Genomic DNA, 11,540 nt, shown 5'->3' with positions numbered 1-11,540 from the left:
TAGACGATAAATTTGGAGCGTTTATAAAACAATTTTGCCGTTACCAGTTCACACAGTCAACCGTCCTAGAGATAAGAAGAAAATTACTGAGAAAATTAAAAACCAGATGGACAAAAAACAAAACAAAAAAAAAAAACATTAATGAACAGCGTTGAGGGTTTTCAACACCTGGAGGGATCTGACAGCAACAAAACGCTTTATACTCAGTTTGCTTTGCTCTTGACAGGTCAACATATCATTGTTACCTTGGTTTGTATTTCGTGTTTCTACGTGCAAGTTCTACAACTAACAAATATTAAACTACCTTTAAATATTTCAAGTTCAAGTACGTAGATGGGTCAACAGATTTATGTGTGTAACAAGTTAATGGTCCATTTTATGTCAAAACAGACACTTATTAGTGTGCGATTAAAATTGTATTTTACATTATTTTTGCCCATTTTTATAATTGTGCAATTTTGTATTTAAAAATGAATATCTATTCGATCATATGAGAAAAAAGTTAAAATTATATAAAAATTTTGGAGGTGGGGGTTTTAGTTAAATGCTCATACTTTCCACTGGGGCTGGAACCAGATATAGATCCTGCTGATGATTCAGTGCTGCATGCACACAAGGGACAGAGCGGAGGAAAGACCTCACTACTTCAACACAACATAAGCTACCTACAGAAAACTATTTTGTTTTAAGGACTTCTTCTGCAGTCTGCATTTGTTCGTACATATTTGTAAAACTTTTTGGTTGTTCATCAAGACCTTTTGAACCTTATTGCAATGGAATGTAAGTCTTTCTGTTTCTAAATAGTTTTTAGGTTCTAATCTGGCCTCAGTGTCATGCTGATACTTGCCCAGAGGGTCTTTGTTCAAAGAACTTTTCTGCATGAAATTTGAGTGTATATCTCATAATATTCAGATTTGTACACATGCATATTTTTTCATCACTAAGGGAAAGTTATTTATTTTTCATTGGCTCAAGTTAAAAAATATTGATGTTAATCGTTACCTTAATTCTTATTTATTTATTTATTTTTACAGGTGAATGAATTTTTTTTTTTCAGGTTGCCTTCGTTTCTCTAGTTTTTAGAGTCTGTATCTGCTTTTCTGTATGATGGTGTCAGATAAAAAAAGAGGACTCTTCAGTCTTCTGTCTTTGTTAGTGTTTTAGGTTTACTTTACATAGACTCTCAGAAAGACTTTGTTTAACCTGCATTAATTCACACTGAGAAAACCAAGATGGCTGCAATAATCTCAGAAAACTTAAAATTCGTTGGGCTCTTCTTCAAGAGTAAGAATGTCGTGATCTTCAATGGCCTGATAGGTTTAGGGACAGTAGCCAGTCAGACAGCATACAATATTTTTGCATTTCACTGTCCGTGTTCACCAAAGAAGAATTACCTGTATGGCCTGGTAGCCATTGGTGCACCAGCTCTGGCTTTCTTTGTCATCGGGGTGATGCTGAATCGAAATACTTGGGACTTTGTGTCAGAGTGCCGCACCAGAAAATGTCGGAAATTATCATTGTCTGCTGCTTTTGCTCTGTTGGGCTCCATTTTGGGGCAGAGCGGGTTGTTGCCCCCATCAATTGGTCAGTTATTCCCTCCTGAGAGGGGAGGCGTATGTCTGTGCTTTCAGTGAGTTTATAGACCCCTCTTCTTTGGATATTTTCCTTCTTACTACAAAGACTCCAGAGATAATGGCCCGATTTCCATGTAAGGATGTACCCGCTCCATTTATGAACTACTCAAGAGTGATTGAACGCCAGCTAAAGTATGAATCCCAGGTATTTATCAATTTAATATAGTTTTGTGATTGTCTTTAATTAAATATACACTTCTAATTTCATTGGGCATTTACTCAAATTTATGAAATACATAACCTCATTTTTTTCTTCTTTTATAGTAAATAATGTAAATAATGCACAATTCTGTACATAAATCTTATTTGCATATGTGCACAACATTATCACTATTATTATTATAATTTAAATGTTATTTCTGTTGTCAATGTCATAATATGGGAGTATATATGTACGTTTGTACCAAGAGCTCCTAAAAAACACAACAAATTCCTCGGCGTATTAAGCTGATTCTGATTCTGATTCAGATTTTCTCTATCTAGTTGTTAGGCTGGATGCTGGTGGGAATCGTCTCCCTCGCTGTCTTTCTGCTCCTCTGTCTGAAACACTGCTGCTCTACCCTTGGCTATCAGCAGGAGGTGTACTGGTCCCAGTATCGTTCCAGCGAACAAGCTCTTTTCCAGCGTACAGCTGAAGTACATGCTAAATACCTTGCTGCTGAATGTGTCAAGAACTTCTTTGGCTTTGCGGCCTTGGAAGATAAAGAGAAGCAACTCCTAGAAGACTGTGAGGGAATCAAGAGCATCATTCCCAGAATGGAGTGGAACCGCGTCACAGGGGTTTACATGTACAGAGAGACTGATGACACTCCCATCTACAGCCGCTTAAACAAATGGGACATGTATACAAAGGAGAACAACTGTTAGGCAAATGGAAAACATTTGATATATTCTTCATTATTCATACATTCATACATAATTTTTTTAATTGTTTTTATTGTTTGTTGTTGTTCCTTCTTCATGGTAAACATGCTTGACTGTTGTGTTTATATTTAGCACTGAAGCCTGTAATTCAGATTGTTCGGTTTCTTTCTTTCTAGAGAGGTGATTGGCAGCTCAAATTGTAATATTTTGATAACACACAATTAACTATTTAGCATCTCTTTTAAGAGACATGATGTACTCTCGGGTTGAGATGACCTCTTGTTATACTTTGCAAAGCATTAAGTGTATCTGACTAATAGTGTCTCTAATGAATTAATAATAATGCTGCTTAGAACATATTGGTATAATACAACACACTGAAATAGTATGCTTTTCCATAAAGATGGGAAGAATTGTTTAAATGGCATTATTAACTACTACTGACATCTAATTATTATTATTATTATTATTATTATTTTTTTTTTACATTTAAAGAGGTTAGCAGATGTTTTTATGCAGAATGAGCTAAAAAAAAACTAAATTAGCATCACATACAGTATTGAAACCATTGCATCTCCAACAGACAATCTACAAGTCTACAATTAAAGGAATTAAAGAAGTATTGTTTAAATAAAATTGTTAATAATTTATTAATAAAATTGTCAGAGGGGTTGTTAATTACATGAAGTGAATCCTTTCAAGATATCAGATTATGGGCTCAGTTATCTGAAGCTGAGAAAGATTCTGGTGCTTCACAGTTGCTGGGTGTACATCCAGTGCATTGGAAGCAAATTTACCTGATTTTCATTTTTGAAAATTGCTTATTGCTTTTCTTGTGTAAAGTTATATACAATCTTGCAACTTCATTGGCATGACTGCATTGCCATAAACTGCATTGCCATTTGAACACCTTTAAGCATAAATAATACTCAAAACCAATGAATTTCTAATAAGAATTGAGTTCTAATAAATAAATAAATAAATTCTAATAAAAAGTTGTTTCATAAATTTATAAGCTCCACATTTATTTTAAATCACCCAAAATTTTGCCCCGTCTCACTTTAATTTTTTCCCCTTCTTTTTATTAAAGACAACAAGGCCAAACATTTCTGTCAGTCAACATTATGCCACAAATGTTATCAATTGAGCTTATTTTGACATCTGCAGGGGGTTTTAGCAAAAGCACCTTTTACATAACACCACTGATAATGCGCAACATGAATCAGCAGTATATTTTCTGTCTGAACATGAATTAAAAAACACAGTAAACCTGTTAACTAAAACTGTAATTAGCTGTGTTTTGTTTATTTACTTTTGCAGTGACAAAATGACTGGCGTCACTGCTTCTGCCACATGCTGTATTTTTATTTTTTGTCTTTACGGTGGGGTTGCTCTAAGAGTATCCTCCTGAGATTCTATTCTATTCTATTCGATTTTTTCTCTCTTGCTCCACGCTCTCATTGTTTTCCCTCTGTAGTCGCTTGCTGTTTTTGTGACTACCAGTCAAGCAAAGTGAATCAGCCTTCATTCCCCTCCCAGCCTTGTCTTTCACAGACTCATCAGGGAGAGTTTGACTCGGCCTGCCTGTCTGCTCGCCTGGCCACTGTCACCTCCTAATAGCTTTCAGCTGGAGAGAAGAATCATGAAGAGAGGGTGCACAGAATAGAAAGGGAGCGGGGGAGAGCGAGGAGGGGGCGGGTGAAAGGAGAGCTGTGATCCAGACAGCGAATCACATGAGCTGAGATCTGTTTACAAACTGAGCAGGAGAGAAGTCATCGGCACCATTATGTGGAGGCAGGGCTGCTGGAAAAGGCGACAGGAAACGCACAGGAATCTCATCACTTTGTCTGGGAAATGCATTTTATCCTTTGTGTCTTTGCAGCGGAGAAGCCAGACCAGATGGTATGAGAAAGACCCAGCGTTGAATGGGCTGCATTCACAAGCTCTCGCTCAGACGGCTGTGTGCCACCGCTCTTCCTCTTCCTTTGTTACCGAGGAAAACGCTTGAGTGTAACGTTGAGGTCGATAATCTTGAGGGAGAAGACTAGAGGAAAGTGGCTGACGGCAAGAAGGGGTGAGCCTTGTGACAGTGTTTTGAAGACAGACAAAGAATTCTGTGACTCTCTGTGATGTACATTCTCTCTCTCGCTGTTTTGTTATCGTGACTCTACAGAGAGAGAAAAAAAAAGAAGAAAGCCAGTGACAACAACTTCAGGTCAAGCGGAGGTTGATGGGAATCCATTGTTTGTGTTAAAGACACATTGCCAATCTTTCATATTCTGTGCTGCTGCTTGTTTTGGATCATGATTTTGGAAAAACAAAGTGCTCTGTGTTCTTTTAACTTGCCTGTGGTTGAGCAAAACCTAGATACCAAGAAGTAGGTGTTGGTTTGTTCCCGTGTTGACACCGGTTTTAACAATGACTGACTTGTCTTTGTAAATATTTCAACACAAAGAAAATACAAAATCGTCCTGCCTTCCTCCGTGCACATGTAAGGAGCTGCTGGGTGATCAGAATGTGTTAACCAGAGGCGCTGAAGATTCTAAAGCCTTGTTTTTGTGGTAGGAGATTTGGGAGTGTAAAACTTGTATTATTCATCTGGTTTTGAGTGAGGGGATTTCAGCACTGTCTCTTTGGACACAAGTTACTGGATCATTTGGTATAGCGGAGCAATCTAGCACCTCTCCAGTGGTGTAACGGTGAGTATGAATCATAACCCCCTCTTCTTCCTTTCATTTCTAGTGTCTACATACTCTGGCCAGCTCCCTAATCATGTGTTATTCACAGAGCCCCAGACCCTCCCACTGGTTTTCTATCAATAATTAACTCATATCCTCTTTATATTACTAACACCAACCCCTTCACCCAAAAACCCAAGCCTTTTTACCTTTCGTCTGATTGGCACACTCTCTTCTAAGACCTGAACTTCTGTCAACCTAGAGATACAAACTTTGTGTCTGTATCTATTGTGTAAGACACACTATTGTGTGGTCGTCCGGCACCATTCGATTCCAAGGTCCGTTATTATTGTTTCCCCCCAAACAGTGCTTCCTGCTTGGGTTGGTGAGGCTTTTACCTCTCTTGCCTCCCCCTCAACCCCGCACAGACAGACCAGATGGTGGCTTTATGACAGAAAGGGTGCACCACTTTCTGCACAGACAATTGGCCAAGCTTCACTCTCTTTGCCAAACACTCTCTTGATCTCTCTTTTGAAAATGCTAATCTCTATACAGTAAGAAAAATTTATAATGAAATGGTTGAACAATAAGATATTATCCATTACTTGCATTTAAAAGGCTTGAAATTCTGACACAGAATTTATAACTCTAAATACTGTTTAAATCATTGTTAGCCATTGTTAGTACATTGTCTCTCCATCAGGAACTAATGGACCACAAGCAGTTGTTTCTGTTTTCTGAAGCATTTGAAAATTTTAGTTGATTGATATAGTTAAATTGTATGGTCTGGTAACCTTTTCCTTTTTCTTGACATCTTTATGGGTAACAGCAGAATGGACTAAAATAAATAAACTTTTTATTTATTAAAGCATACTTAAGAGTAGTGGTTTGATATAAAGCTATATATCATTTTTAAATGTAGTTTAATGTTTTTTATTTTATTTTTTTTTTTTTTATTTTTTTTTTAGCCAAGCACAATAACATCCTTTCTTTTCTTCTGCCGTTGTGCTTCAGCACAATGGAGCGTTTCTTGTCTGCTTTGGTTTAATCTGCAAGCACAGTGAAATGAAGTGAGGATGTCTGTTCTTTATGCTAACAGTGTTTGGGTCTAATGGCAGCTTGAAAATACTGACCGACATTCTGAAAACATTCATATTTTCAGAGAGCCCAAGAGGAATATTGATTCTACCAAATTATATAGACAATTGATTCGTTTTGGATACAACTAAAAGCCTTGTAACATCATGCTGACTGGGTTTGTGTTGTTATTTACATGTATTGCCTTAGGATATACAGTAGGCTAAACCATTGTTGTCTATGTTCACTGCTCAGGAAATTCTCCCATGTGTGATAAATTAGCTTGAATTTAAAAGTTAACATGGTACACTTATTTTGAGGGTTTTGGAAGACTTCTTCAAGATGTGATTAAGTAAATAAACATCTAGCTATTGCAATTAATAAAAACACAAGATGATTTTGACAAGTTTTTTCCATCACCACAAAGACGAAAAGATGGTTGCATCAAATTGCCTGTAATACATTGAATGAAAATTCTTTTAAATTTTGTATGTGCATATTACTGTAACAGCCATAGTATTTTGCTGCAATAAAAAAATTAAATAAAAAAATCTTAAAATGCATTGACATAATACTGTTGAATTTTACCCTCCTAACTTTTATGAGGGACAGAACCTATAGGTGCAATTTATAATAACCTTCAATAAACTGTACAGTAACTAATGAACTTTAAAACAAAAACTATTGCACTTATCTGTTGAACACATCACCCGACACCACTTGTGACATCTCTTGTTTTTCAGTTTTAAAAGATGTATTACAGTGAAAAGTTCATGCTGCTCAGCGAGGTCCAACATTGAGAGCAGTGTTACATTGAGTTGAGAAACACGAGGACAGTCTGCAGGCTCACAGTATGCAATATGCATGCAGGGGCCACTGAGAAGAGTACACTTGATAATCACAGTGATGTGAGTTGTCTTTCAAGGGTCCGAAAGAAAGAAATATGCGACCCACTCACCTAACAGATTTATGTTGTATGAGTGATACTGATAATCAATGTATATGCTTTTATTACATATATATATTTTTTTATTTTACTGATAAAAAAAGGATGAGCAAAAATAAAAGCTAAACAGTCATGAGTTCCCATGACTCCCACCACTAACAAATATTTTTGACCAAAATCCATGGTTTTCTTTGTTCTCTTGCAGCATGCCTGTGTGACGCAGACTAACAGATCACAGACAGTTTCTGCAAAATGACCTCAGAGATCACCGGCCGTCTTCCACTCAATGTCTATGTCATCATTCTTGGAATAGGCCTCTTCATATTCATGTTGAGCATGATCTTCTGTTGCTACCTGTTCAGGTATCATAAACTATATAACAGTGAAAGTGTTGTGGATATCTTCACAAAATGAAGATACAGTAAACAGCTGTATTAAACATCACATGGCAAGTGTATTTATGTAGTATTTTATTTCATAGACAATGGTAATTCATTGTCCTTTCCATAGGCATAATAAATAAAGTAAAAAATATACTAAAAGTCCATTTGAAATGATGAAAAATGAAAAAAAAACTAGAAAAATTCAAAAATAAAAATAAATTAATAAATGTGAAAAGCTGAATGCATTAATATAGTGCAATCCGTAAATTACGGAACATTAAACTGCTGTAGTGAAAGAATTTTTTTTTTTAATGTATGCTTCATTTTTATATATTTCACAGATTGAGGAGACAGGGCACACAAGAACAATATGGATATAATGAGGTAATTTATGTATGTATAATATATATATATATATATATATATATATATATATATATATATATATATATATATATATATATATATATATATATATATGTATGTATGTATGTGTGTGTGTGTGTTTATAAACTATAAACACACTCACAGATGCATATACTAATTATAAATATTATTAATAATTAAACCCATTTTTCTTACAGGTCATTCTAAAAGGTCCAGGGAAAAAATTGAGTCTTCTTGGAGTAAGGAACTACCAAAAAAATACCTTTAGTTCACTCTAATGTAAAATCTGGCATTTCTATAATTTACTCACTCATGGTATTTTAAACTTGTGTGACTTACTTTCTTCCGTAGAACACAAAACAGCATTTCAGGCTGAATAGCCAAGCTGATTCCGTCCTTTATTTAATAAAAGTAAAACAACTCTCATATTCCTTTTATAAAAAAAAAGCAGCTTGAACATTCTGCTGCATAATATTTATTATTATTTTTTGTTACAACAAGGTTTGGGGTGACAGAGTGAGTAAGAATAAAAAATTGTAGCCAAATATCTGCATTATTGTATTAACAATGGTTGGAACTATTAAAATTTTTTAAATGAGAAAATACAAATAATTCAATAAAATATAAATTAAGTAGTAAATATACATGAACCGAAAGCCTCTGACTGTCTCTGTTCACTTTGCAGCAGACCTGTGCAGTTTGCCTGGAAGAGTTTCGAAGCCGGGATGAACTAGGGGTTTGCCCCTGTTCTCATGCATTTCACAAAAAGTAAGATCTTTCACCATCTTGTGACACTACCCAGCCTTTCTCATTATGTTTCTGAATTCTGAAAATAATACATTAGAATTCTGTAAACACTGATTGATTATTTTACGGTGTGAACATTTAAAACAAAAATGCCTTTAAGAACATTCAAGCATGTATATTCCTGACACACAGAATGCTAATAGAGGCACTAAAACAAGAACCACAAATTAAGCTGTCAAGGCATTGCAACTTAAATATGAGTATTAACCTTGAGTAACATCTGTCAGACTTTTGTTTTTCAAAAACATCTTGCAGTTTCATCCTGTCAACTTGTGACGAGTCTATAGCTGCTTCATAACAGACCCTTCTCTCCTCTTTTTACTTTGTCTCCTGCTAAGGTGTCTGGTGAAATGGCTGGAAATTCGCAGCGTCTGCCCCATGTGCAACAAGCCCATCTGCAGGCTCCAGCCAGACCCTCCGCAGGGGACCGAGGGGCCCCAGAACCCCCTGGACGTGTGACAGAAGAGGGGTGACACAGCTCAGAGATAGGCGGGCTCTCATACATCTAAGAACAGCATTAGAAATATTACACTACTGGGGTGGGCGGTCTAGTCCCAAATTAACAACAACCGTCCCTGTCCAGCAATCTGCAGATTTCTCCTGCATAGATGGGTTTGGGATTTTCCCAGTAGAACTGAACTGATGTGCCGTGTTTTTGGTCATAATGTAGCTTGCAGCGAGATAATTTGATCACTTGTTGACTCCAAACAGACAAATATTCAGACCAGGACAGTTGCACAAAACATGAAGTCTGAACGGACACTGTGCAATATATGTGAATTTACAGAAGTCCTCTAAGATAGACTGTGGTAACTATTACTACCATTAAGAGTCATGTTTAGGAAGACCCAGTTACAGAATCCAAAGTGAGGAGCAGTTCACTGGCTGACCTTAAGGATCTGTGAGCTCATCGGATAATACTCTTGCCAATATTTTGATGTTTGACACTCAGAAATGTGTTTATTTTGAGTCACGTAGGTGTTTTGTGAGCTTGAGAGAGCTCATGGCCTTGATAAGGAGAACCCACACTGTAATGTAGAACCCTCAGGGTCAGATTGGATGATATTCTGCCTAATTTATGTTAAAGGGATGGTTCAGGAAAAAAATACTATGGAAGTCAATGGCAACCACCAACTGTTTGATTACCAGCAATCTTCAAAATATCTTCTTCAACATGTTCATCATGAGAAACCAACTCCGACAGGTTTTGAACGACATGAGGGTTAGTAAATGATGACAGAATTTTCAGTTTTTGGTGAACTATCCCTTTTACTGTTTTGTGCTGTATATTGCTCACAATAAAAGTTATGATGGAACCAGTTTTTGTGTTCATTCACAATGTAAAATAATACACATTTCCATAAATAGAAAACATCTTTATTTCAGATTATTAGCAATGTTATATATATATATATATATATATATATATATATATATATATATATATATATATATATATATATATATATATATATATATATATATATATATATATATTATTTTTTATTTTTTTCCCCAGATGACCTTACTGAAACATGCTGATCATATCTTCAAATTAGCCATCTAAAATGTATTGCTAACATTGCTAATAATCTGAAATAAAGATGTGTATATATATATATACACACTATTGTTCAAAAGTGCAGAGTCAGTAAGATAAAAAAAAAAAAATCAGTACTTTTATTTCATTTTTTTTAGTACTTAGCTACTATTTATTTAAATTGAACAAAAGTGACAAGTAACAAGCAAGTAACACTTTGGTGAGCCTAAGCAATTTCTTTCAAAAACATAAAAATAAAATCTGTTTATATATATGGCAGTTGGTTGTATTCAGAGGGAACATTACCGAAGATATATTTCTAATGCTGGAAAGGGCCTTAATTTGTTTGTGCTTTTCACTGTGAACATTCCCCTTTAAATCCTATCTATCCTTCCTAGAGCAGTCTTCATGACTCCGTGCAAAGCAACAAATAAGAACTCATGACTTGTGTGGTAACTGAATTATCTTGTTTGAATTGCTCTGAATTTCATATTTGTTGTGATCATTCCTTGTCCAAGAGTCTACAAAACACAATGATGAATGTCTTGTTATTCTAAAAGCTACGGTGGTGAGCTTCCATAATCTTTGTGACCCAGTATGAACTTGCTAGAATTAGCTGAGGAGCACATGGACATTTTCTCAGATTGTGACAAGCATGATATTGTTCTTTTTAAAAGGAGAGAAAATTATTTCTGAGCTGTTCAGACATGTTAGCATATGGTCTGATACCTCTGCAAAATGTTACTTGAGGATGTCTGACATATTGCCAGGCTATTGCATGTAAAGTCATAATAAACACAAGAATGTTACTTCATGGCTATTTCAAGATAACTTACTTCATGGCTATATCAAGATATTAGCATTTTATGGTCTGTCATTACATGTTAGCATGTACTTACAATGCTATGATTTACACTAGCTAACCACATGTTACCAGTGACTCACATAGCAATGAATAAAAATGTGTTCAGTTCCCACTGCTCAAACTGAACACTTCTGTGAGTTCCTCTGACTTCCTGTAAATAGTCAAAACAAAATTGGACCTTCTCATAAATACTAATGAGGAAATGTTTTATCTCCAAGCAGGAAATGAAGGAGTATACTTCACTAAATGATTAAATTAGATCTTGTTTGTGTAGTGAAATTAATTAAATCAAATGAAAACAAATGACCTTTAGTAACAGAAACAGATGCTGTATTGCTCTCTTTGTTTCCATTTTGCTT

The 11,540-nt window shown here is 35.5% G+C and overlaps 2 protein-coding genes across 7 annotated transcripts; both read left to right on the top strand.

The window, feature by feature from the left end:
• Positions 1–1,055: 1,055 nt before the first annotated feature.
• On the top strand, positions 1,056–2,790 carry LOC113113190 (calcium homeostasis modulator protein 2-like). Its single transcript, XM_026279360.1, is given in 4 exon segments — positions 1,056–1,562; positions 1,565–1,589; positions 1,592–1,779; positions 2,118–2,790. Coding segments are annotated over 4 exon segments (927 nt in total). The 5' UTR covers positions 1,056–1,232; the 3' UTR covers positions 2,502–2,790.
• A 1,345-nt stretch (positions 2,791–4,135) lies between these two features.
• Positions 4,136–10,092, top strand: LOC113112996 (RING finger protein 122-like). 6 transcript variants are annotated; one of them, XM_026279072.1, is made up of 8 exons: positions 4,137–4,572; positions 5,064–5,197; positions 6,997–7,161; positions 7,405–7,561; positions 7,924–7,966; positions 8,167–8,208; positions 8,655–8,737; positions 9,115–10,092. In XM_026279072.1, exons 4-8 carry the CDS (start codon positions 7,452–7,454, stop codon positions 9,233–9,235), a joined length of 399 nt encoding a protein of 132 aa, XP_026134857.1. In that variant the 5' UTR covers positions 4,137–4,572; positions 5,064–5,197; positions 6,997–7,161; positions 7,405–7,451; the 3' UTR covers positions 9,236–10,092. The 6 variants fall into 6 exon arrangements, with proteins under 6 accessions (XP_026134853.1, XP_026134858.1, XP_026134852.1 ...); XM_026279068.1 differs by lacking the exons at positions 5,064–5,197; positions 6,997–7,161 and adding an exon at positions 4,672–4,748 and having other exon boundaries at positions 4,136–4,572; XM_026279071.1 differs by lacking the exon at positions 6,997–7,161 and having other exon boundaries at positions 4,138–4,572.
• Positions 10,093–11,540: the final 1,448 nt, after the last annotated feature.

This window comes from Carassius auratus, chromosome 13, assembly GCF_003368295.1.
Source record: "Carassius auratus strain Wakin chromosome 13, ASM336829v1, whole genome shotgun sequence".
NCBI lineage: Eukaryota > Metazoa > Chordata > Actinopteri > Cypriniformes > Cyprinidae > Carassius > Carassius auratus.
The sequence above is the reverse complement of the archived record's forward strand: the minus strand, read 5'-3'. Positions and strand labels throughout refer to the sequence as shown.

What these genes read in the sequence shown, in the direction of transcription:
- LOC113112996 (XM_026279073.1), top strand. Translation starts at nt 7,452, where the DNA reads ATGACCTCAGAGATCACCGGCCGTCTTCCACTCAATGTCTATGTCATC. An exon ending in AAAAATTGAGTCTTCTTGGA is followed by an intron (nt 8,209 to 8,654) that starts GTAAGGAACTAC and finishes TTCACTTTGCAG; the next exon opens with CAGACCTGTGCAGTTTGCCT. An exon ending in TCTCATGCATTTCACAAAAA is followed by an intron (nt 8,738 to 9,114) that starts GTAAGATCTTTC and finishes TCTCCTGCTAAG; the next exon opens with GTGTCTGGTGAAATGGCTGG.